Source organism: Macaca fascicularis, chromosome 16 (assembly GCF_037993035.2).
Source record: "Macaca fascicularis isolate 582-1 chromosome 16, T2T-MFA8v1.1".
NCBI classification, from domain to species: Eukaryota; Metazoa; Chordata; class Mammalia; order Primates; family Cercopithecidae; genus Macaca; species Macaca fascicularis.
Genome location: NC_088390.1, coordinates 67,746,722 through 67,773,543, shown reverse-complemented (window position 1 = coordinate 67,773,543; position 26,822 = coordinate 67,746,722). Strand labels below are relative to the sequence as shown.

General features: G+C 42.5%; 2 protein-coding genes across 24 annotated transcripts in view; one reads left to right on the top strand and one right to left on the bottom strand.

The window, feature by feature from the left end:
• The window catches only part of LOC141408732 (uncharacterized), a 29,190-nt gene extending 24,208 nt beyond the window's left edge, over positions 1-4,982 (bottom strand). Inside the window, exons 1-3 of the mRNA XM_074018136.1 lie at positions 4,890-4,982; positions 1,460-1,609; positions 409-1,137 (exon numbers count right to left, since the gene is read on the bottom strand). Coding sequence (XP_073874237.1) covers positions 409-1,137; positions 1,460-1,609; positions 4,890-4,982 — 972 coding nt within the window. The remainder of the gene's footprint in view (positions 1-408; positions 1,138-1,459; positions 1,610-4,889) is intronic.
• KANSL1 (KAT8 regulatory NSL complex subunit 1) overlaps positions 1-26,822 on the top strand; it is a 196,771-nt gene that overhangs the window by 32,104 nt on the left and 137,845 nt on the right. For 8 of the 23 annotated variants that reach the window (XM_074019992.1, XM_074019989.1, XM_065531764.2 and 5 more), the window contains exon 3: positions 22,105-23,488. In XM_074019992.1, coding sequence (XP_073876093.1) covers positions 22,200-23,488 — 1,289 coding nt within the window. In that variant the 5' untranslated portion in view covers positions 22,105-22,199. Of the gene's footprint in view, positions 1-91; positions 398-767; positions 1,329-1,528; positions 1,733-22,104; positions 23,489-26,822 lie in introns of those variants that run through there. The other 15 variants (XM_074019990.1, XM_074019988.1, XM_065531767.2 and 12 more) reach the window with 4 other exon arrangements.

The window sequence follows — 26,822 nt, the reverse complement described above, 5'->3', positions numbered from 1 at the left end:
CCCGGCTGCCCCTTCCCGGGCTGGCCCGGCGCGGGCCCTGGCTTGGGCCTGCGCAGTGACTACGTGCGCCCCCCCAAGCCCGCTCCACCCCGCCCAACTCTGGTGGCTGCGGAGCGCGGTGCTGGGGCTAGTGCCCAGCCGTGCTGCAGTGTACGGAGGCTGGCTGCTAGGGACAAAGGGCGGGCGGCGGCAGCCGCTTCACTGGTCAGGGAGCTTTCTGCAGGGTTAGCCCTTGGAATAGTGTGGCGCCGACGGCCTTAGCCTCTTTACTACACAGTGCAAACAGTTCCTCGCTCACGTCCTCTCGCTCCGCGGCGCCGGCCCGCCCTGCCCCTCAACCGGCGAGCCGCACCGCCGGCCCCAGCACGGAGGGAATGTGACGGCGTCAGTGCCTCAGGTTAGACTCACCTCGGCCGCAGCGAGGGCTGGCTTCCCCCTGCCGCAGTGCTGCGTGCCGTCGCCGCACGTCCGGGGCAGCTGGGGCCGGGCGCCGCGGCCTCCGCAGATGGAGGTACAAAAACATCGGCCACGGCGAGGAGCCATGACTGAGGCGGCGGCGGCCGCGCCTCCTGGCGGCCCGCGGGGGCGGCGCGGCGGGCGCCCCCTGGCGGCGCGCCGGGGTGGAGCGGCCCTTCGCCGCCGCAGCCGCAGCCGGCGGAGGCGCTGCTGTCCCTCCTCCCCGTGTCCCCGGCGCTCGCCCGCTCGCTCGCTCGCTCCATTCTCCCTCCGCTTCAGATTAAAGGGGGGGAGGGAAAAGGAGCTCGGCCGCCATTTTCCCAGTGCCGCCACCACCGCCGCCACCGCTCGCGGAGCCGGCGGGAGAACCGAGCACCGTAGCGAAGCCGACTCGTCTCGCCGCGGCGGCGCGGGGGGCGGCTGAAGCGCGCTCCCCGGCTGGAAAGAGGCGGCCGAGGGTGGCGGCCTGGGTGCGGGTTCGGGCTGCAGACGGCGGTGCTTGTTTGTGCGGGGCGGGGGGGCGGCTTCACCCTCTGCCCCCGCCCGCCCGCCAGCCCTCCCGGCCGGGCTGCGGTCCCCGGCCGTGCTCGGGCCCTGTCGGTGCGGAGGAAGGCCGAGAAAGGGCCCGAAAGAGAAGAAAAAGCAGCCGCTCCCCGCCGCCGCCTTCCCCTCCCCCTCCGCCTCGCCCCCCCGCCCGGAAAGTCAGGGCGGCTCCGGGCGCCGGGGGGAGGAGAGCGGCGGGCCCGGGCCGGAGCCGCCGCCGCGCGCCCCCGCCCGCCGCTGGCCCTCGGCGCCCAGGCCGGGGGGCTGTTTGCAAACTGCGCCCATTTTGTGGGGCTGAATCCGCCCGGGCTACGCTCCTCCATCACGTGGTAGGTGCTGCTGCTGCTCCTCTCCTCCTCCTCCTGCTGCCCTTTCTCCTTCTCCTCGCTCTCCCTGTGGCTCCCATTTCTCTCTCTCTTTGTTAGTTGTAACTAGAAAGGCAGGGCAGGGTAGAAAAAACCCCCGGAACTTTAAATGGCCTCTCCGGGCTTCCCCGCTGCGGGTCCGGGCTGGGAGTCGCCCCAAGGGCGGGGGTGTGCGGGGGCCCTTCCCCAGCAGCTGCCGCCTCGTTCGCCAGCTTTTCCTTTGGCGTTCTATTTAAAAAGGCGGCCTGGAGAACATGATTTATTCCCGTAAAAGAACCCCCCAAACAAACTCTGGCTCTCGCTTTGAACTTCTCTTGACTGCAAAAGGCCTTTCTCTGCTCGAAACACACGTCTTGGCGCGTTGCACGGTTTGTATCAAAACTCTGATTGTTTCATTTATTATTTTTGTTGCCTGTAAATTCAGGTCACTTACGTTTTCAGATGTAGTCTCCCTCAGGCGGACTTTTTTTTTTTTTTTTTTTTTTTAACTAAAGAGGAAGAGGCATTTATTTGCTTTTAAGTGAGTTAGAATCTTTCTGCCTTTTGGGGGGCCTGTTTTCCGGCTGACGGTCTTTTGATTCTTAGCAAATAGTTTGATTTTTTTCCATACGATAAACAACCCTACTCCCGTGTTTTACTTAAAAATCCTCTTGTTTTCCACTATTGGAATCCCAAAGTGGATTTGTAGAGAAACGTGTTACTTAACTATTGCTTATTGATTGCTTTAGGGGAGAAGGAGTGAGTGACATGATGGCGCCACTTTAAATTGCTCTTTCCTCTTCCTCGGTCCCCCCCACCCCCCTTTATCCTGGAGGTCACTGGAGCATTTTCTGTGACCTATTAATAAAATTGTACTTGAGGGTGTTAGAAGCACAACTCGTAGGGGCTGGAGTTTAGTGCCCCTAGGGTCGACAGACCAACTCCCGCGGTCTCCAAAGTTCCGAGAAATCTCTTTTCCTCCAGCCTCGCCTCCCTCCCCTCCATTCACAATCCTGGTGTTGCCATCTCCTTTGTCACGTGGCTAGCAATCATTGTGTTTTTTTGTTTGTTTTGAGGTGTGTATTTATATTTTTAAATTGCAGCTCAGAGGAACCTTTCCTTTTCGCTTTGGAGAGATCAAAACGTTTTACTTGTTTTAGTTTTAGAGTCGTAGAACGTTTTAAAATAAACGATAAAATTACATAATCTTTGCCTTGCATAATCATGATATAGTTATAGATTGCTACTGAACTTCGTCTTGAAAGTCCTTTGAAGTATGGAAACTAGTACGTTAGAATATGTTTTCCGTTTGTCAGGGTGGTCTGTAATTTCTATTTTCTCTGCTTTTTGGGTCAGTTAAAGGACCACTATTTACAAAGGCTTAAGTGGGTGTGTTTTCCCTTTCCTCTTTTCTATACGCTCTACTTGGTTCCTTTTCTAGCATACCGTCTGACCAATTTAGAAAATTTCAATTGTCTACAGGCGTTGTCAGTTAAAACTGTTTTTTAAACCTTCTATCAACAGTGAATACTTTTGAGTAGTAATTGTTTTCTGCCTAATACTAAGTGTATTTATTAGCATTTCGGTTTTGATCTAGAAAATTTTTACTTTTAATCCTGTAGTTTTAGAAGTATATTATTCCTTTATCTGTTTCTTTATATCAGTTTTTCCCATAATTGGGTAAATTCCTACTTTATAAAATACAAAGTACGTTTCTGTTTTTTCTACATAGTTTAGTAGACATTTTTTCCAATTAAAAAAATCTATTGTGAATTAAGAAACTTATTTTTTTTAAAAAGTAAATATGAAATGTGATTCTTGAGTATGCATTAATCCTGATTTACCGTGTACATTGTCAATGGTTTGGACCATTTTCTTTGCTAACAGTTACATCATGTCATGTGATATGTGCAGTGTGATGTGTAGTTCTAAAAATAAGGCAAGGTAAAAATGCTCATCCCTTGGGAATTTAAAAAATGTATTATAAATGTGGAATAACTACCTTCAGTCGTGAAATTCTGAATTGGGTTTCCACTAGGTTTATGCAACAAAGTGTGCCGTACTTTTGACCTTTAGCATATTTGGTGTATTTGTTAGTACCTCATAATTTGAGGTGATTGACTTTATTTTTTGAACTACTTGGAGGGAAACATTAAATGTTACAAAGGTTCTTAATGTCTGTATTATGATGAAGATGGTTGTCTCTGATGACCACCTCATTTGAGTATATACAAGTGTCTGTGATTGTGATTGTGACTAGTTAAAAGAATGATCAGTTAATTATTAGAGCTTTGTGGTAGGGTGGGATTTTCGGTCTTTCCATCTATATGAATCTACTGAAGTGAAGTATTTTAGAAGTTTTCTTGCATCATTTCTGAAAGTCACATTCAGAACATTCGTATTTGACTTTGGTGCTTTACCAGCGTGAGATGTTAAATTTTTGTCTGATTTTCTTTCCTTCTGCCTACACATGTTATTTCTCTGGTTAAACCTGCAGAGCACTCTTTGTTAGGTGAGTGTTTCCTGGTGAGGAAAATTCTGGAAGTTAAAAAATGAGTAGGCCTTTAGTTCACTTGTGAACTTATATCAAGGTAAGAAGAAAGTGAAATAACTGTACTAAACTTTTTTCTTCACTGCCACTAAGGCTGCTCTTCCATCTCTAGTAACGCTACATTGTAACCATTGTCTCTGCATCTTCTGAAGAGTATTGAGTGGACCGCAGATTTTAATTGCATTTTAAAGTGAGTAAGTTTTAGGTTCCTTCTGTTTGTTACGACCTGATTTGTGTAGTCTCTAAACGTAGGGGTGTTGTGGTTGTTTGAGAAGGCATTTTAGTATTGAGTGGTTCTAATTAGGCCCCTCTGTGATTAAAGCTTAGCTCCTTGTTATATCAGACAAGCAATTTTTTTTTTTTGGAGACAGGGTCTCGTTCTGTTGCCCATGCTGGAGTGCAGTGGTGCCATCTCAACGCATTGCAGCCTCCGCCTCCCAGGTCCAAGCGATTCTTGTGCCTCAGCCTCCTGAGTAACAGGGACTACAGGCGTGTGCCACCACGCCCAGCTACGTTTTGTGTTTTTAGTAGAGATGGGGGTTTCACCATGTTGACCGGGCTGGTCTCGAACTCCTGACCTCAAATGATCCACCTGCCTCGGCCTCCCAAAAGTGCTGGAATTACAGGCATGGACCACCACGCCTAGCCTAGACAAGCAATTTTTAAAGTGTGCTTAAAAACACCAAACTAATCCACACTGGATTTTCTGAACAATAGTAATAGTAAACGCCATGTTTAAAGAGTAATGCTTATTCCTTTTATATTTTTTCAGCTGGTGGGGAGATAGGTAGGGGCTATTTTTTTATTCTTGGCGAGTCCATTAAGACAGAGATAAGCGACTTTCTTTCTAGATAGATGTATATAGTTTTACGTTTTATTGTCCCTCTCCACCCCCCAACAAAGACCTCTCCGTTTCATCCCTTGAGTTTAGAGGGGAGGGACTAGGGCAAACTAAGTATGTGGTTGTCTGTTAATTGCCCCAGAGTAAATCTTACTGAGTGGTTTAGAGATTGTTTCTTTTTCATTTTAGAGATGAGGTCTCCGGGTCTGGCTGTGATTCCCAGGCTGGCATGCATAGATGTAATCATGTGCGCTACAGTTTAGAGTGCCTGAACTCCAGGGCTCAAGTGATCCTCCTGCTTTAGCCTCCTGAGCAACAGGAGCATTCAATCTTGTCTTTTTTTTTGAAACAGAATCTTTGCTCTGTTGCCCAGGCTGGAGTGCAATGGCACGTTCTGGGCTCACTGCAACCTCCGCCCCTAGGGTTCTAGCAATTCTTCTACCTCAGCCTCCCGAGTAGCTGGCATTACAGGTGCCCACCACCATGCCTGGCTAATTTTTTTCTATTTTTAGTAGAGATGGGGTTTCACCATGTTGGCCAGGCTGGTCTTGAACTCCTGACCTCAGGTGATCCACCTGCCTCAGCCTCCCAAAGTGCTAGGATTACATGCAGGAGCCATCCGGCCCGGCCCCTTGCTTGTCTTACTTAGAGTTTTAAAGCAGCTTTTCGTTCGTACTCTTCATTTTAAATGTTTCTACTTGATTGATTTGATTATTCTACGTCTTGGGAAGCATATTTAACCTTAGTGCCTCTTTATTTACTTACCTTAAGAAAGGAGTACAGGGCAGGTTCTTAAGTAAAATGGCCCCAAACAACCTGGCTTGCCTACTGTGTTAGTGCAAAGAACACTTGGACCATGTCTTTTTCCTAAAATTGGACTTTATAACTGTTTCTTGGAAGTCTGTTTTAAGACTTTTTTTAGTTCTCATGTTGCTTCTGAAGATGTATGTTTAAATTATAGTTTTTATGCTGATAAGCCTCTGGGCATGCTAAAAGTTGTGCAGAACAATAGTTTATAACACAAGATTCCCTCATCAGTACTTCCCATTCCCTGAAATGTGAGATCAAAACTCAGTTGAACCACACTATGGCTGTAGAAGACAGTGTGAATTAGAAAAGAGAAATATCCACTGTACTAGCATTCACCAGCGTTTGAAGGCTATCAGAAGATATAGGAGGTAAGTGATATCCTTGGGTGTCACTTGCAGGTTGAGGGGAGAATTGTGGGTCATAGGAGAGGACTAGTATGGCAGGGGGTAACTGTTATTTGTTTCTTTGCTAAGCCTTGTGCCTTTTAGGATGTAGAACAAAATACCTAGGAGAAAGTAAGCCAAAAGGTGTGATTTGCCAAAATACCTGGGCTCCAAAAAGAGCTGCAATATATATTTTTCTTTATTAAGCATTTTCTTGTCTTTGGTAGAATAAAGGTAAAGCTAAAATAGAGTGCGGAAACTGACTTGACCAAAGTAGAAAACACAGCTCATGTTTATGAATGAAAAACAAATGAGTTTGGGCAGTCTGAAAGAAAGAAATCAGACATTTTATATAAAGATTTTAAACCTTTATGCAAAGAGTCCCTTTAAGGTGGAGGAGACCTTTTAAATACTTGTTTCCCCATTTAGTAGCACAGTGTGGCAAAATAGTTGTTTAATAATTGTTACTTTCTGCAAGCCTTGCTTTTCCAAGATTTTAAGCCGCTTCCACAGAGTGTTAACATTTGAAAGCCCTTTACTAGGAAATTATTTAGTTATGTATTTTATCGTTGTTGACTGTGAACTTGCCCTTTTTTTATTTTCCTGGCTGTAATTTTTTTACAATTAAAGTTTCTTTCCAAGATTTTGAGAGTCAGGAAATGTAAAGTGGAGGTAGATTGAATGCAGTTTTATCTAAATGTTATTTTAAAAACTCTGGTTCTTGTAACTTGAACCAGGAATCCAAAATGAGATCTTACTCTGAATTTTAATTACAGCAGATTCTGCTCTTATTTGGAAAAAGTTGCTTGAGTGACATCAAACTTAATGGAGTCCCTCACCTTTTAATTCCTTTTTAAAAAGGGAACAGCTTAAGGTTTGACTTGGTTAAAGTATTAGGGAATAAAAAAGATGAATAACAATTTTGTTGTTAGGACGTTAAACCAAAAATTGCTAACAACTCATATCCAGACTTTCCTCTTGCTACTTGTTATTTGGCCTTTGTGACTGTTTGTTAGCACCTCCACCAGAGGGTGTGAAGGGAAAGAGGCTCAATGCCTCTTTACTGTAGCTAGTTTCTGGTTTGCTAGTCTAGGAGAGACACTTCATAGAAATACCAGTCTGGGCTGGGCGCGGTGGCTCACGCCTGTAATTCCAGCACCTTGGGAGGCCGAGGCGGATCCCCTGAGGTCAGGAGTTTGAGACCAGCCTGGCTAACATGGTGAAACCCTGTCTCTACTTTAAAAAAAAAAAAAAAATTACAGAAAAAATTAGCTGGACATGGTGGTGCATGCCCGTAGTCCCAGCTACTCAAGAGGCTGAGGCAGGAGAATTGCTTGAACCTGGGAGGTGGAGGTTGTAGTGAGCTGAGATCACATCACTGCACTCCAGCCTGGGCAACAGAGAGAGACTCCGTCTCAAAAAAAAAAGAAAATAAATACTAGCCTAATAAGTTGAACTGTCAGGAAAGTTTCATTAAACTCTCCATTTGTTACCATGGAGAACTGAAGCTCTTTGAAGACCTTAAGCATGTCTCCAAAAAATTGGACTGTATTTTTTTTGCACTTAGTGATTTACTCCTTACCCCTTGCCTCCCAAGAGAATGAAAAATGGATATAAGTATTAACATTAACATATAAGACTTAACATTTTATTGGCATCGGAAAAATGTACTTTTAAAAGTCATTAATTGACTTTTCTCTAAAGGGATAAAGTAGGTTTCAGTGGGAACTCAGGAATTTGGCCATGGACCTTTAGAATTCTTTTTTTTTTTTTTTTTTGAGACGGAGTCTCGCTCTGTCCCCCAGGCTGGAGTGCAGTGGTGCCATCTCAGCTCACTACAAGCTCTGCCTTCCAGGTTCACGCCATTTTCCTGCCTCAGCCTCCTGAGTAGCTGGGAGTACAGGCGTCTGCCACCACACCCAGCTAATTTTTTTTTTTTTGTATTTTTAGTAGAGACGAGGTTTCACCGTGTTAGCCAGGATGGTCTCGATCTCCTGACCTTGTGATCCGCCCGCCTCGGCCTCCCAAAGTGCTGGGATTACAGGCATCAGCCACCGTGCCTGGCCTCCTTTAGAATTCTTAAAATCTTCAAGAAGTCGCTGATTTTAGGATTGTTCAGGAGCACTTACACCAACTATTAGGGCTTGTTGGAAAGAGATATGATAAAAAGTATAATTTTTTTTCTCTTTATCTTTTGTGAGCTAAAGACTGGTAGGAAATTGGAATTCAGTCATAGCACAAAAATAGGATAAACACCATTAATAGTTTGATATATAGACATCCTTCAGAAAAAAATGTTTTCTTGAGATAGTATCTTGCTGTGTTGCCCAGGCTGGTCTTGAACTCCTGGACCCAGGCAGTCCTCCCACCTTGGCTTCTAGAGTAGCTGGTATTACAGGCATGAGCCATGGTGCCCAGCCTATCCATGTATATATATTTAATGGGATCATAGTTGTTATATGGCTTGATCTTTTTAATTAGTTTTTTTTTTTTTGTATTACAGTTCTTGAGTGAAAGCATTGTGTATACATCTTTGAGTACCTATGAGAATATTTCTGTTGGATAGATTTCTAGAAGTGCAGTTGCTGGGTAAAAGTTTGAGCATTTACATTTGTGATTTTGATGGCTATTACCTTTATAATACTATGTAACCAAATTTAGTAATAGCTTAAAAAGTGTAATTAAAAGGTTTCCCAGTCTGAGTACAGGTGCTTGGTCAAGTAAATAACTGGAACTTGTGGTGGGTGAAGTCTATCCTAGGTTCAGCTGATGCCCGTTCTTGTTAGGTGGTTGATCACTTCAGACATCCCCATTAACATCCTAATGGATCTTCATCTGATGGGTTTAGCATAGAATGCTCAGGTTGCTTAGTGTGTGTTGGTCTGCTGTTTGCCAGGCATTGTGCTGCATGTAGGGGACAGAGATAAAACAAGCTATAACCCTCCTTTTTAAGAAGTACATAGTCGGACAGGCACGGTGGCTCATGCCTGTAATCCCAGCACTTTGGGAGGCCGAGGCTGGCGAATCACGAGGTCAGGACTTTGAGACCAGCCCGGCCAACATGGTGAAACCCTGTTTCTACTGAAAAATACAAAAAATTAGCTGGATGTGGTGGTGGGTGCCTGTAATCCTAGCTACTCGGGAGGCTGAGGCAGAAGAATTGCTTAAACTCAGGAGGCGGAGGTTGCAGTGAGCCGAGATTGTGCCACTGCACTCCAGCCGTGGTGACAATGAGAGGCTGTGTCTCAAAAAAAAAAAAAAAAAAAAAGTACATAGTCTAGGGAAGAAAGAGATGGCAAATTTGTGAGTTTATATTGTACCATGAGCAATAGCCAGGGTGTCATGGGAGTGCAGTAAGAGCCTAGAGGGAGGGACCCCACCTCAACCTGGGAGTAATGGGGAATACTTGAAAGAGCATGTATGTAACCTTGAGCTGAACCTTGAAAGAGTAGCATGAGTAAAGGTGCAGGGGCATAGAAGAGCCAGGGAAAGTACGTTTCACGTGGCTGTAATGAGGACAGGCTGGAGATGAGGTCGATTGTAAAAGGGGGCAGATAATGGTGTGTGGGGAATTTGGCCTCATCCTTACTCTAGAGTCAGTGAACGATTTTAAACGGTTAGATTTAGGTTTACCCCCTCCTTTCATTTTTTCTTCCCTTTCTAATAATCATTTTGGGTAGTGTACGCTAGATTAGATAGGCTTGCTGAGACAGGAAGAAGGAAGAATAGTTGGGAGATTATTACTGCCTGAATTACTGTAGTACACAATGAGGCTCTGCACTAGGGCAGTGGCACTAAGGATGGAATGAATGTGCCTATCATTCTGTGTGTTGCCAACTCTCACCCTCTGTGCACCAACTCACCCTTCAAAATTCAGTTAGTATGTTATCTTTTCTAGAAGCCTTCCTTGACCCCTTCAGGTGAAATACAGTACTGTATCAATCAAGGCTACCTTCACACCTAATTTATATTTTACTATCTTGTATCTGGCATTTAGTAGATGTTTAAATTAAATATTTATGGTAAAAAGTAAGTTGGTGATTGAGGTCATGATTCACTCACATAGACAATGTTGAGGAGCAGGAGGAAGTTTTAGATTTGGTGTTGGGGCGGGGAATGGGTTTTGAATATGGTATGCTTGAAGTAGTTGTATAGGCAATGCTGAGTTCTACTCATTTCTTTCTTTTTTTTTTTTTTTGGAGACAGTCTCATTCTGTCACCCAAGCTGGAGTGCAGTGGTGTGATCTCAGCTCACTGCAGCCTCTGCCTCCCGGATTCAAGTGATTCTCGTACCTCAGCCTTCTGAATAGCTGGGATTACAGGCATGCACTACCACACCCGACTAATTGTTTCTATTTTTATTATAGTAGAGATGGGGTTTCGCTGTGTTGGCCTGGCTGTTCTCGAACTCCTGATCTCAAGTAATCTGCCTGCCTTGGCCTCCCAAAGTGCTGGAATTACAGGCGTGAGCCACCTTTCCCGGCCCTACTCCCTCCATTCCTATACTCCTTCCCTCCCTCCCTCCCTCTTCCTTTCCCTCCTTTTCTTCTCTCCCCTCCTCTCCTCTCCCCTCCTCTCTCCCCCTCCCCTCTCTCCTCTTCTCTCCCCTCCCATCTCCTCTTTTCCTTCTTTTGAGACAGAATCTCGCTCTGTAACCCAGGCTGGAGTGCGGTGGTGTAATCACAGCTCACTGCAACTTCCACCTGCCAGGCTCAAGTGACCCTCTCACTATGCCCAGCTAATTATTATTTTGTTAGAGACTGGGTCTCAGTGTGTTGTCTAGGCTGGTCTCAGACTACTCCTCCTGGGCTCAGGCAATCCTCCTGCCTTGGCCTCCCAAGTGTGAGCCACCATGCTTGGCCATCATTTACTTTAAAAAAAGAAGTGTTTTTGTTTGGGTGGCTTTTTTGATGGGGGCTATGTTGCCTAGGCTGGCCTTGAACTCCTTGGCTGAAGCCATCCTCCTGCCTCCTGAGTAACTGGGAATACAGGCGCCTGCCACTGCACCCAACTCCTACTCATTCTTTAGGTTTCAGCCTAGATGTTCTTTTTTCTGAAAAGCCTTTTCTGACTCCGCCTACTTCTCAGCCTGTATGAGGATTGTCCCCCCGCCCCCAAATCACACAGTAGTGTCTGTCTTTACTTCTGCTTGTCATCCTTGTATGTACTTACTGTGGTGCTTTGAATACTCTAGGCATTTTAATATTTATTGGAGATACTCAGTAGGTAGTTGGTGTTCTTTGACTTTCCTCTAAAGACTAAAATTCAGAATTTACTCTCAGGCAGTTGGGACCCTTTCAGTTTAAGCCTTAAACTATCTAGTGTAGTAGTTAAAAGCGTTAACTACTTTAGCATTATGGATCCTGCCCCTGCAACTTCGTAGTTGTGTGATCATGGTCAAATTACTTAACTTCTTTGAGCATCTATAAAATGAGGACAGTAGTACTTACCTTACATTGTTATTGTGAAGATTAAATAAGAGAGTATATGTAAGGTATTAGCATAGTAGTTGACATAGTAAAAGGCTAATTAATGTTGGTGAACAACATTTGTAATAACGTATCCTGCACTCAGGAATTACTCCTTTAGTAATATAAAGCGTTTTCAGTTAAGAAGTCCTATTGGCCAATGAGATTGATGATGGTCTTGTGGGGTGACACACATTATCTCTTTGTTTTATAGTAAAATTTTTGTCTCTCCTTCCCCTTTGTATTCCACAACAAATCTACTTTTCTTTATGTGTAAAATAAATACTTTGTAGTACATTCCATAATGTAGCTTGCAGTACTTCATCACAGATCAGTGTGTAGCTGTTCTTTTCCTCTCTTTCTCTTCAGAAGCTGTACGTATACCACCCGATTCATACAAGTTGTTCTATGGATCATGCCTCACGTCTTTCCCATTATTTTGATTGTGTCAATTTTTTGATTCGTGTTTCCTCCTCTTTCTCTTCTTAGTAAAATTTTACACTTGAGGGAAACCCCCACGAGGCCTTTTTGACTTCTCTAGTCCAGTCATTTAGGGCTTACAGTGCTTACTATGTACCAAGCTCTAGATAAAGTTAGCATGCTAAAGAAGGGTGCTGTTAAGGAACTTTGTCTTGGAAATAGAATTAGTTAACAATTAGGGAAAATTCAGATAATTTGAACTGAATGATAGTGACTTTAAGTGCATTATACAATTCAAGCAGGAAGAAAGTGATATGAATTGAAAGAGTCTAAGAAGTTTGTGGAGATGCTATGTATTGAAAAATTAGTTTGGGGACAAAAAAAAAAAAATAGAAGAAGGAGCTTCCAGGTAGAGGTAGCAACATAAGCAAAGATATGGAGTTGGGAATCTGTGGGGAGTTCTGGGTCTGTATCAATTGATGTACTTGCTCTGACGTTATTATAAGTCTCATCTTGAAGAATGTGAACTCATTAAAAAGGTGTGAGGGGCTGGGTATGGTGGCTCACGCCTGTAATCCCAGCACTTTGGGAGGCTGAGGCAGGTGGATCACCTGAGGTCAGGAGTTGGAAACCAGCCTGGCCAATGTGGTGAAACTCCGTCTCTACTAAAAATACAAAAAAGTTAGCTGAATGTGGTGGCGGGCACCTGTATAATCCCAGCTGCTTAGGAGGCTGGGGTAGGAGAATCGCTTGAACCTGGGAGGCAGAGGTTGCAGTGAGCTGAGGTCGTGCCATGGCACTCCAGCCTGGGGGACAAGAGAGGGACTTCGTCTCCAAAAAAAAAAAAGTGTGAGGAACTCATTCAGAGTAGGAAAGTGAGATGATAAAAAGGTAAAGGAAAGTTTGGGGCACTGAGGCACTAGTCAGGAAGCTGTTGTGATAATCTAGACAGGAGCTGATGGATTGGATTGATAATGTTAGAAATACGAAGATGATATACCAAACCTGAAAAGCTTTGTGGGAAATGAAGAAGTGAAAAACGAAGGATTTCATCACAAAGGAGATGAAGTTATGAAGGAAAAGAGAGGTTTCTTTCCGTTCTTTATAAGCCATCACATTTTTGTTTGTCATGTATTTGGCCTTTTTGTTAGACTTTGGCCCCTTCACATTTCTGGATTTAAGCTTTGGTAGAGAATTTGACTATTATGTTCTGGTTGAAGTTCTCATTGCATCTTATCTGGATTATTGTGGTAGCTTCTTTATTGGTCTTTGCCGTCTGTAGATGCTTTTTTACTTTTAATCCATCCTACCCAACTGGTCTCTCTAAAGCACAGTCTGACGTTTCACTCCCATTTAAAAAAATGTTTAATGATGTTCTGCTGTCATTATATATATACACACACACACATATATATGTATATGTGTGTGTATATATATGTAATTTTTATTTTTCAGAGACTCGATCTTGCTATGTTGACCAGGCTCATCTCAAACTCCTGGCCTCAAGCAATCCTCTTGACTTGGCCTCCCAGAGTGCTGGGATTACATACCTGAGCCACTGCACCTGGCCTCTGCTGTCCTTTTTTGTTTGTTTGTTTTTGAGACAGAGCCTCTCTTTGTCGCCCTGGCTGAAGTGCAGAGGTTCAGTTTCAGCTCATTGCAGCCTCCCCCTCCCGGGTTCAGGTGGTTCTCGTGCCTTAGCCTCCCTAGTAGCTGGGACTACAGGCACCTGCCACCATGCCCGGCTAATTTATTTTATTTTTATTTTTATTGTTTATTTTTTTGAGATGGAGTCTCACTTTTGTCACCCAGGCTGGAGTGCCATAGCGCGATCTTGGCTTACTGCAACCTCCGCCTCCTGGGTTCAAGCGATTCTCCTACCACAGCCTCCCGAGCAGCTGGGATTACAGGTGCCCACCACCACACCCAGTTAATTTTTTTGTATTTTTAGTAGAGACAGGGTTTCACCATGTTGGCCAGTCTGGTTTCGACCTTCTGACCTCAGGGGATCCACCTGCCTCGACCTCCCAAAGTGCTGGGATTGCAGGTGTGAGCCACTGCACCTGGCCCCTCTACTGTCTTTAAGTCTGAATTAAGGCTATTTAAGGCTGTCCATTAAGGATCTGGCTTCAAACTGCCTTTCCACCTTCTTTCTACTGCTTCCTCTATTAAAATATGCTTTATATTTTAAGCAAATTGTTAATTTTTTTATTTTTATTTTTTGAGATGGAGTCTCACTCTTGTTACCCAGGCTGGAGTGCAGTGGCGCGATCTCGGCTCACTGCAACCTCCGCCTCCTGGGTTCAAGCAATTCTCCTGCCTCAGCCTTCCAAGTAGCTGGGAGTACAGGTGCCCACCACCACACTTGGCTAATTTTTGGTAATTTTAGTAGAGACGGGGTTTCGCCATGTTGGCCAGGCTGGTCTCCTGATCTCAGGTAATCTACCTGCCTCGGCCTCCCGAAGTCCTGGGATTACAGGCATGAGCCGCTGCGCCTGGCCCAAATTGTTCTTTTAACCTTCAGAATGTTGCCTTTTCCCACACAGCCTTGCCTTTTCTTATGCCATTTCCTTTCCCTAGAATACCACATTACCATTCTCCTGTCCTAGCCTATTACATAATGACATTTTAGCTAATTTTCAAGTCTCAGCTAAAATTGTGGCAACTTCATGGACACTTCCCTAATCATCCTTCCTCCTGTTTCTTTCCTTCCTTTGTGTAGAGTAATGAGGTAATGGTGAAGGAGGAGGTTAGTAGAAGCCACATTATGGGCACACTTTTCTTCCCCGTCTGATTTTTGCTTTTGTTTTCAGTGCACGTGCGGTTGTAACACTTGTCTTTTTGGCCACCCAGATGACCTATCTCTTCCCCTTTGTTCTCTGCAGCTTAATATTTTTGCAAGGTGGATGCTTCCAGGTTATTCTTGTGTATCTGGAGTCTTGTCTTGGGAATTTACCAGGAATAAATGAGGTTTTCATTTGTGGGTGTGGAGTTAGTTCTGACTTACAGTATTTGAAGCAGCTGGATACGTTTTGCTTTTGAAAGAGTATATAGATGTGTGTGTATGATCTTTATCCCTAGGATATGGTTCTCTATTGGGAGGTGTGATGTTGAGCCCCCCAACTCCCGTATTTGACATGTCTGGAGACATTTTTAATTGTCATAATTTTTAGAAGGGTACTACTAGCATCTAGCAGGTGGAAACCAGAGATGTTGCTAAACATGCTACTGCCAGGATAGCCCCCGTAATAGATTACTTGTCGTGAGATGTCAGTAGTGCTGAGGTTGAGAAACTCTATCCTAGAAGAATGTTTTTGCTTCACAAGTGCCACTTGTGTTAGGTAGAAGTTTGTCCTTGGACCGATAGTGCAATTTAGAATAATAAAATTAACATAGGAAGGGATCCTAGAGGTCACATATTTGAACTTTATCCCAACTTGTATTTCTCACAATGATTTTTTTTTTTTTTTTTTTTTTTTTGAGACGGAGTCTGGCTCTGTCACCCAGGCTGGAGTGCAGTGGCGCGATCTCGGCTCACTGCAAGCTCCGCCTCCCGGGTTTACGCCATTCTCCTGCCTCAGCCTCCCGAGTAGCTGGGACTACAGGCGCCTGCCACCTCGCCCGGCTAGTTTTTTGTATTTTTTAGTAGAGACGGAGTTTCACCGTGTTAGCCAGGATGGCCTCGATCTCCTGACCTCGTGATCCGCCCGTCTCGGCCTCCCAAAGTGCTGGGATTACAGGCTTGAGCCACCGCGCCCGGCCCACAATGATGTTTTGCATGATATTAATAGATGTAATGGGAAAAAGTGCTTGTTAAATAAGTTTGGTAAAGGTAAACATTTGCATATTCAGTATGATGCAGTACATTGTGAGTGTCCATCTGGGAAGTTTTTCTGAAATGTGTTTGCTTGCTGAGTGCATTTAACATCTTCCAGACCCTAAAATACTTCATTGAAAGTGAGAGAAACTATTGATTATCTAGCCCAACCTTTTTTGGCTAAATGACCTTGAATAGGTAGCCTTTTCTTTTATCTGTACAAGCTTACTGCAGAATCTCAATTTGTGTGAGTGACAGCAGGTGTAGCAGCTCCATCTGTATTTGTCAGATTATAGTTTACTTACTGAATGAACTAAAAATTGGGATATTTGGGGCTTGAAATTTTATTCTGAATGTACAGTCTGACTTTATCCCCACTGGTAAATTAGAAATTACAATCTCAGCCCTAGTTCTACTGCCCAGGTCGTTATGAGGATTAATCAGTTAATTATAGCTTTTAATGCTTTGTATTCTTTGGAGAAAGGTGATTTATCAAATAGGCTGTTGTGCTGTTTGTGTAGAACTGCTTCCTTTTTTTTGGTGTTTGTGTGTGTGTTTTTTTTCCTTTAGCCCTGAACTTGCTTCTGTAAGAACTGCTTAAATTTGACAGTCTTTACCTGCTTTACATTGTCGATGATTGAAGCTTTTTGGATTTTGTAGGGGTCAAGTGGGATAGAAATTATTGTTTTGCTCTGTATATTAAATTTAAGAATGTTACTATGGGCTGGGCGCGGTGGCTCATGCCTGTAATCCCAGCACTTTGGGAGGCCAAGGTGGGCAGATCAGGAGGTGAGGAGATCGAGACCATCCTGGCTAACACAGTGAAACCCTGTCTCTACTAAAAATACAAAAAATTAGCCGGGCATGGTGGCGGGCACCTGTAGTTCCAGCTACTCAGGAGGCTGAGGCAGGAGAATGGTGTGAACCCGGGAGGTGGAGCTTGGCAGTGAGCTGAGATTGTGCCACTGCACTACAGCCTGGGTGACAGAGCAAGACTCCGTCTCAAAAAAAAAAAAAATGTTACTGTGATTTTGTTTTACTTGGAATTTTTAGCTCTTTAAGCATTTCCATTATTTTCTTTTTGTTTCTCTCCATTTTATTGTACAAGTTAATACATGTTTATGGTGGAGACTTTACATAAGCCAAGAAACAAAAGACAAGAATCTTACCAATGACTTTTTAAAGCAAAATTGAGATGATACTGTGTTTTGTTTTATAACTTTTTTCATTTAATAATGAAGCAAGCACTTTTCCATGTTAGTAAATATAGCTCTGCAACACTTATGGTTGCACAGTATTCCATTGTATGGATATTTAATAATTTAACTGAGTTTTTGGTGTTCAGTTTTCTTTTTATTATAAACAACATTATGAAATATTAAAAGTAAGTCTAGACATAACAGGGAAAAGAGTAAAGTACTAAACTTAGGTAGTGGTTTATGGCAATTGTAGCTAATTGCAAACTAGGTGCATTTTTCCTGTGCATTAAAAAGCCATGGAAATTTATTCCTTCTATGTTAGCTTTTTGTTTCCAGTGTAATAACGGTGCAAATAATACTGGGTGGTTGCACCCGGTACATGGCCAAGTAATTGAAAGTATTTTATTTCATCATGATGGCATCCTTGTGGGAAAGGCTGTGTTACTTGTAGATGAGGAAACTTAAAGAACAAAATAGTTAAGTAACCTACAGGAGGTGGAGCCAGGGTGGGAACTGAGATATCGCTCACTTGAGCTGGTGCTCCTCTTATAAATATCTTTGGGATCTCAGCTAGTATTTCAAGTCAATAAAGGGAGAGGGATCTGGAGTTGTCTTCTTTTTTTTTTTTTTTTTTTTTCCTTTCACAATGGTATTTCTTTGGTATAGAAATCCCAAGATTTAGGAGTTAGGAATGGGAATTTCTTCTGAAAAAGTAGTAACTTTTTCCTCTGCTCTGCACTCTCTTCCCTCCCCCACCCCCTTATTTAGATGATTGTTTTAGTAACTATACTATGCTGTGTATCCTATGGTGATATTGAAACCAAGTAGAAGGTGCAAATCAAACTATTGCCTTTGAAGTGTATATGTTAATGTCAAGTTCATAGACATCATTTCAGAGAAGTCTTGGAGTAGATGGGATTTATATTTATTTATTTATTTAAGATGGAGTCTTGCTCTTGTTGCCCTGGCTGGAGTGCAGTGGTGCAGTCTTGACTCATTGCAACCTCTGCCGCTTGGGTTCAAGCGATTCTCATGTCTCAGCTTCCTGAGAAGCTGGGATTACAGGTGCTGGCCACCACACTCAGCTAATTTTTGTGTTTTTAGTAGAGACAGGGTTTCACCATGTTGACCAGGCTGGTCTTGAACTCCTGACCTCAGGTGATCTGCCTGCCTTGGCCTCCCAAAATGCTGGGGTTACAGGTGTGAGCCACTGCGCCCAGCCAGATTAGATGGGATTTAAGCCGGCATTTTTCTTAAAGTTGTAAGCTTTAAAGAATTGAATAATTTCAGAATAACTTTGATAAGTTTACTACTTAAGCACCGTCTGTGGTGTGATGTTAATTATGACCTTCTTTTTCATTTGTGCTGGAGTAAGACTGGGTTTTCCTAAGTTTTATATAAGTCATAAAGCATATCTGAGCCCTTGCCTGGGTCCTCAGAGGGAAGCTGTTTCCTGCGCTTGCTAAGTCTTACTGTATTGCTCTCAGGCAGTAGGGTACAACTACTCTTCAAATGTTGTATTAATCATCTGGCACCAATAATATGCCTCCTTGCATTGCTCATATCAGCTATATATTGACATTCAAAAGAGGAGGAGATTGAAAGCAAATATCTGATAGTGATTTTTGTTTGTCTATGGGAAAAACCCTTTGCATATTATAAAACTGACTCAGAATATTTTGAACAACTATCTTGGTCTAGCTTGACTGGTCTATAACACAGTGTTTAATAATATATTAGGAATTAGTATTATATTTAAAATTAGAAATGAGAAAAGACAACATAGAATAATTTGTGCCACACAGAATGCCATATGCCAGAAAGCACACAGGAGAAAACTCCATAAGCCCTGAAAATCTAGTTCTTTTATAGAATGTTGGTTAAAATACAACCCTGGGACAAGAAACTTATGGTATTAGTAATTATATGAGGCCAGGCACAGTGGCTCACACCTGTAATCCTAGCATTTTGGGATGCTGAGGCAAGTGGATCACCTGAGGTCAGGAGTTCGAGACCCGCCTGACCAACATGGTGAAACTCCATCTCCACTAAAAATACAAAAATTATCCGGGCATGGTGACACATGCCCGAAGTGCCTGAAGTCCCAGCTACTCGGGAGGCTGAAGCAGGAGAATCACTCGAACCCAGGAGGCAGAGGCTGCAGTGATCTGAGATTGCGCCGCTGCACTCCAGCCTGGGCAACAGAGCGAGACTACATCTCAAAAAAACAAAAAAACACAGCAATAGACAGATTTGACCCATACGTGTATTGGTGCTTTTATGAATAATGTTTTCTCATTTATTTGAGTATTTTTATGTTAATGATTCGAATTGTCGTACTATAAAGGAGCTTACTATAGTGCTGTAGGGCCTACCATCCCATGTTGGTATTGCTCCAAAGATAAACTTTTTTGACTAAATTGGAGATTGCCCTCATTTGGGGTAGGGAATGGGGGTGCTTAGTCCAGTGATTTAACAAGCATTTTGGTCTCAGGACCCTTTTTTCACTCTTAAAATTTGTTGAGAACAGCATGTAACTTGTTTTTCTTAGCAACTTGGAGAAATTTTAAAAAATACTTAATAAGTAATTCAGGCTGGGCATGGCGGCTTATGCCTATTATCCCAGGAGTTTGGGAGGCTGAAGCTGGGAGTTTGATACCAGCCTGGGCAACAGAGTGAGACTCCATCTCTACAAAAATTCAAAACATTAGCTGGGCATGGTGGCAAGCACCTATAGTCCCAGCTACTGGGAGGCTGAAGCAGGAGGATCACTTGAGCCCAGGAGGTTGAGGTTTCAGTGAGTCATGATTGTGCCCCTGCACTCTAGTCTGGGTGACAGAGCTAGACCCTGTTTGAAAATAACAGCAACAAATAAATGATTTGTCTTGCACTTAAACATTCACTGGACATTTTATTGTTCACTGGGTCACGCAGATCTTCCAAATGTTACACATTACATTATGTGGAATCAAAAATTCACATTCATTAGTATCGTCACAAGTCTGTCAAATCAGAAATGGCTTTTAAAATATTGGGAAAGTCCAAGTGCAGCAGCTCACACCTATAATCCCAGCACTTTGGAAGGCCGAGGTGGGCGGATCACGAGGTCAACAGATTACGACCATCCTGGCCAAAATGGTGAAACCCCGTCTCTGCTGAAAATACAAAAAATAGCCGGGTGTGGTGGCGCACACCTGTAGTCCCAGCTACTCGGGAGGCTGAGGCAGGAGAATCATTTGAACCCAGGAGGCAGAGGTTGCAGTGAGCTGAGATTGCACCACTGCACTCCAGCGTGGCGGCAGAGCGAGACTGCGTCACACACACACACACCCCAAATAAAATCTTGGGAAAATGTTTAAGTTCATGATTGTTGATACAGTTTTCAAAAACACTAATCTTTGCTTTAAAAAATCAGATTTTATTATTGGCAGCAAATATATCATCATTGATTTTCCTTGAAGTGACAAGTTCACTTTGTTCATTTGCAAGAAAATGTCTGCTGGTGAAGCAGGTTTCAGATAATCAGTTTGTCAGTAGTTCTGCCAAGTAAAAATAGTGTTCCATGAGCAAAGCTCTAGTTCATTTTGCAACTCAGTTGTACTGTACTTTTTCCTGAGAATTCATAAAGCAGCAGAGTGCTTTATGCATACTTTCCCTTTCATCACAAAAAATACTTTTTAAAAATGCACTAAAGGCTCAAGATAATTAATAATTTTTGCTGCTTCATCAAGGACATCTTAAGTGGAACTCCCTTAAAAAAAAAAAAACTGAGTGGAGAGTGTAATGACTATTGGTATAGTTTGGTGCCTCTGCCTTGATTTGTGCTAATAATGTGCCAGCAGTTTTGTTCACCTTTGTTTTTGTATTCTGATTGCAAATATCAACACAGTGAAAAAGGCAGATAATATTCTAGTATTGCTATGAAAATACCTTTGATTTCACGAACCTCCAAAATAGTCTGTGAGATCCCCAGAAGTCCAGAGACTACACTTTAAAGAAAACTGGCTTAGTTGTTTACGTATGTTTCCTTTGACTCCCAGACCACATAGATCAAGGGGGGGGATCAAACAGAGGCAAATGACTGGGGTTTTTAGCTTGGTTACTAAATAAAAGCAGTGCCATTACCTAAGATAATGAAACAGGATGCGGAGTAGTGTGCTGGAAGGAGGAAGTGAATTCCGAGCTTCAGGTGGCTTGAGGAACATAGAGGTATGGGAATCTTAATATTAGTGCAGCTCAGAAGTTTTTTCTTAGGGTTAGGTAACCTCACCATACTAGTGGTTTTTGAGAGAGAAGAGGGCAGAAGAGACCTTGTGCAGCACCAACATTTACGGGTCCAGGAGGAAGAGAAGAGGATGATAGTACAAGGACATCAGGAAAGAATTAGAAGGATATCGGTATTGTCCAGTGCTTCAGAGAAGTCAGATAGAATGGGGACTGAGCCTTGACCATTGGATTTGGTAATAAGATTACTGGTAACCTTTGCCAGAGCAGTAGGGGATGAAATCCAGATTATGGAAGAGTGAAGAGTGCAGAGACAGTTATTTATACTATTCTTTAAAAGTTTTGGGGTAAAGGGAGAGATGTTGGGCAATTAAATATGAGAGAGAGGCTGTACTGAGGACAGAAGATACTTAAGTAAATTCCTAGGCTGAAAGGAAGAAGCTAGTAGAGAAGATACTGATGAGCACTTTGATCTGAAAGAAAAGAAAACTGATGAAACAAGTTGGTATTACAGATGAGGTACAGTTAGCTCTGTAGTATAATCTGTACTTCTAGTGAAGTGAGAAGCTGATGAAAACTGGATTCCCTGGCCAGAGAAATGCACAGACCTGTGATATTTGGCATACTTTTTTTTGTGAACACGGGAATTCCATACTAATTTTTTCTGTTTAATTATTGTTTAGTTTGATGTGTCTTGCTTTAAATCCATTTATTTCAACAAAAATTTTTTTTTTTTAATGCAGATGATTTAATTTTAACAATCTGTGATTTTCTCCGAATCGAACTTGTGTTTTGGCAACTTTCAGTCTGTAGTAACAAATGACAAGAAGAAGGGTGCAATTCTTTCTCTTGTGCAGGGATTTTGCCTCCCCCTTTCTTTCAGTTGAAAGATATTTGGGTCTCTCGAATAACTGGTACAATTAGCTCCAGAGTGCTTTCTTTCTGGAGGCAGTTTAGACAACAGCACTCAAGTAGTGCTTTTGTTAAAAATATATGTGTTTTTAAATGTGCTTGTATTTCTAACATTCTTTTCTCCTTTCTCTTCTAGTCTGTTCTCTGGGGAGGCAGTAAGGGGCCGTGGAGCTGGCCTCGGCCTCGGCCTCGGCATCGGGAGAGGCTGGACTTCCTGTCTCTCTGTGCTGAATGGCTGCGATGGCGCCCGCTCTCACTGACGCAGCAGCTGAAGCACACCATATCCGGTTCAAACTGGCTCCCCCGTCCTCTACCTTGTCCCCTGGCAGTGCCGAAAATAACGGCAACGCCAACATCCTTATTGCTGCCAACGGAACCAAAAGAAAAGCCATTGCTGCAGAGGATCCCAGCCTAGATTTCCGAAATAATTCTACCAAGGAAGACTTGGGAAAGCTGCAACCACTGGTGGCATCTTATCTCTGCTCTGATGTAACATCTGTTCCCTCAAAGGAGTCTTTGAAGTTGCAAGGGGTCTTCAGCAAGCAGACAGTCCTTAAATCTCATCCTCTCTTATCTCAGTCCTATGAACTCCGAGCTGAGCTGTTGGGGAGACAGCCAGTTTTGGAGTTTTCCTTAGAAAATCTTAGAACCATGAATACGAGTGGTCAAACAGCTCTGCCACAAGCACCTGTAAATGGGTTGGCTAAGAAATTGACTAAAAGTTCAACACATTCTGATCATGACAATTCCACTTCCCTCAATGGGGGAAAACGGGCTCTCACTTCATCTGCTCTTCATGGGGGTGAAGTGGGAGGATCTGAATCTGGGGACTTGAAGGGGGGTATGACCAATTGCACTCTTCCACATAGAAGCCTTGATGTAGAACACACAACTTTATATAGCAATAATAGCACTGCAAACAAATCTTCTGTCAATTCCATGGAACAGCCGGCACTTCAAGGAAGCAGTAGGTTATCACCTGGTACAGACTCCAGCTCTAACTTGGGGGGTGTCAAATTAGAGGGTAAAAAGTCTCCCCTGTCTTCCATTCTTTTCAGTGCTTTAGATTCTGACACAAGGATAACAGCTTTACTGCGGCGACAGGCTGACATTGAGAGCCGTGCCCGCAGATTACAAAAGCGCTTACAGGTTGTGCAAGCCAAGCAGGTTGAGAGGCATATACAACATCAGCTGGGTGGATTTTTGGAGAAGACTTTGAGCAAACTGCCAAACTTGGAATCCTTGAGACCACGGAGCCAGTTGATGCTGACTCGAAAGGCTGAAGCTGCCTTGAGAAAAGCTGCCAGTGAGACCACCACTTCAGAGGGACTTAGCAACTTTCTGAAAAGCGATTCAATTTCAGAAGAGCTGGAGAGATTTACAGCTAGTGGCATAGCCAACTTGAGGTGCAGTGAACAAGCATTTGATTCAGATGTCACTGACAGTAGTTCAGGAGGGGAGTCTGATATTGAAGAGGAAGAATTGACCAGAGCTGATCCCGAGCAGCGCCATGTACCCCTGTGAGTAGACCTCATGCATGATAGCATTCTTGAGAAATGTTGGCGCAGGGAAGAATGAATGAATCCCTACCATGGAGAGAATATGATTCTTTGTACATAGGTGTCTAGGTTCCATTTGTTTTTTTCCCTGGTGTTAGGTAGGTGAGTGCATATACATGTTAGTGAAGAAATGGAAGATATTTTTGCTGTAGTGTTGTGGTGTTGTAGTCTAAATGGTGGTAATTTCCTTTTGAAGTCTTATTAAGAAAAAAAACTAGGAGACATCTTATGTGTAAAATTGTACTAGTACCTCTTTAAGAGTGAATAATTAGATTTCTTTTGAAACTATATATAGGACATGACAAGTTAATGGCCTGATTGTTCAGATTTTGTTGTTTCCAGTAAGCAGGGACAAATGTTGAGTTGACCTAGTTACCTTTGTAGGAAATTACAGTTGATTTTGATTGAACTTTGAGCAGAGAGCATATCCAGTCTTCAATTTTAACACTTGAGGTTTTCTTACATTTTAAGGACTGACAATTAGAAAATGCTTCAGAATATTTAATACATTGCCTCCAAGCACAGTCCACTTTCACAACCTGTCTTCCTATTTAAAAAAAAAAAGCCAATTTTAATTAGATTTGTTAAGCTGAGTTAAATGTATTAATGTATGTGGAATAAATTCTTACTTTTTTTTTTTTTTTTTTTTTTTTTTTGGGGAGACTGAGTTCCGCTCTGTCACCCAGGCTGGAGTGCAGTAGTGTGATCTCAGCTCACTGAAGCCTCTGGCTCCCGGGTTCAGGTGATTCTTGGGCCTCAGTGTCCTGAGTAGCTGAAATTACAGGCACCCGCCATCACGTCAGGCTAATCTTTTTCTTTTCTTTCTTTCTTTCTTTCTTTCTTTCTTTCTTTCTTTCTTTCTTTTTTTTTTTTTTTTTTTTAAAAGTAGAGACAGAGTTTCACTTGTCGACTAGGCTGGCTTCGAACTCCTGACCTCATGATCTGCCCACCTCGTCTTACTGGTTTTTCTAAATCTGTTGATTTGAGAAAATTTTACATAAGCTTAAAGGGTGGCGCTCCAAATTGGCATGGTGGAGACAGAGACGTTTCACTCTTGTCACTCCCGATTCAGCATCTATGTACTTAGATAAAGCAGTACTATATTATAACATACTTAAATGTTAAATAAGTGCATTTATCTACTTAGGAATCTTAGACTTGAGAGGTAGCATGAGGAGTTGGAAAAGAGGGGCAGGATAGTTGACTAGTAGATCCTCTTTCATTTCCTCTTTGCTAGAGGCTGACTTACTAGAAAAGGCTGAAAAGGATGAATATGTGGGAAGAATTGGTGTTTCCTTGACTGTATTAAAAGATGACTACGATTTTCACTGGAGTGTTTGGTTGTTGAGACAGCCGTGATTTTTTAAAGTAAATTTTCTGGTTCCCCAATTTTGTTTATATTATCTGCATGGATAACATATTGTATCTGAAATGAAACTTTTTTTTTTTTCTATTTTGAGGGAAGAAATGGATAATTTTTGCTGAATTTCTTCCTTGTAGACCTAGTTCCATTATCATTTGTTAGTTCACTGTGCTCAAGTTCACTTCTGTGTTTAGATTTAAAGCAAATATGTTTCAGAGGCTTGCTTCTTCTGTAACCCACCTTTCTTTGAATGGATTAGTAGCTTAATTCAGCTTGCTAATATTCATGGCATTATCCCCCCTAACTTTGCTGTTTAAATCACTGCTTTAAAAATATCTTGGTTAATGTTAAATATTTTGTGCTGAGAAGTATAATAAACACTGTAGTTAAAGGATTTTAAATTGCATGTACTTATTTTGAGTCTTTAACAGAAAAACATCTAGATTAAGCTTATTGTTCTCAGGATACATTGCATTGAAAACATTTCTGAGTTTTGGTACTGTTGTAGGTAAGTGTTACAAACCAATGAAATAAAAATAGCTGAGAGAATTGTTCTTATTCTATAGGATAATTTAGTGACTTGAAAAAACCTTAAGTCTATTCATTTACTACTTAGTTCTACACATTCTTCTCACATAATGGTTTATGGTTTGGAAGGGTGTGAAGTGTATAAGAACAGCCAAAGGATGGCTTTTAGGAAACATTTTGGGATCAGTTGAATCCTCTTGCAATTAAATCAACTGAATGATACTTTAAAAAGTAGAATTTTCATGCATTAGATCATATTAAAGAAAATTTGGGTACTGAAAGTACTCCGAAGTAAATGCTCTTTTCGCATATTGTAATTGTATTTAGGGCCTGACATGGTGGCTCATGCCTGTAATCCCGCAGTTTGGGAGGCTGAGGTGGGTGGATCACTTGAGGTCGGGAGTTCGAGACCAGCTTGACCAACATGAAGAAACCCCGTCTACTAAAAATACAAAATTAGCTGGGCCTGGTGGCACACGCCTGTAATCCCAGCTACTCGGGAGGCTGAGGCAGGAGAATCGCTTGAACCTGAGAGGCGGAGGTTGTGGTGAGCTGAGATTGTGCCATTGCACTCCAGCCTGGGCAACAAGAGCGAAACTCCATCTCAAAAAAAAAAAAAAAAAAAGTTTTTTTTGTGGAAACCAAAACCACCAGTAAAGCATAAATACTTTAAAGTTCTTGTTGAGCAGGATCACCGGGTTGACTTTTAAGGCTGGTATTTGTTTAGCCAAGTGTTTGTTGATCTTCTGAGTATTTTAAAAGTTTTCAGCAGTTGGCCAGACAATGAGAATGGAGGCATTGCTTTAATTTAAAAAGAAGAAGAAAAAGTTGTTCTTTGATGCTGAGAAATGAATCCTAGAATGTAGTTAGTTAATTCTTCAGGAACTTGACCCAGCTGATGAATTTCAGCTCCCCGCGCTCCCTTTCAGCAGCCGGTCTGTATTTTACTCTTTTGCCCAAGATATAATATGGTGGGCTAGGTTTCATCTAGGCAGCCCTAATGAAAATATTTAATAGAGGAGACTGTTGGAATGAGCTGTTTTTAAATTATGTTGCTTAAATTGCAAGTGGATAGTTCTGTGGAAATTACAATCCCTTTCTTCACTAAGAATTCAATTGTTTTTTCTTTGCCACTTCCCAGAGGAGAAACAGTGATCCATTCTATGTCGTTGGTACATGCTAGCTGTAGAATGATTAATTTTTCTATGTTGTTGAATGTTTAGCAGATTGTATGTTCATCATTGTATTACTTGACAGTAAACTATATTGCTAAATGAGACTTTAGAGAGGGTTTCTTTTTTATTAATTTTTATGGTTGACTGATTTTATGTTTGGTTTAAAACTCTTGCTCTTTTTGTTTTAAACTGTTTTTGGAAAATCTTCATGAAATATTTCACATACCTT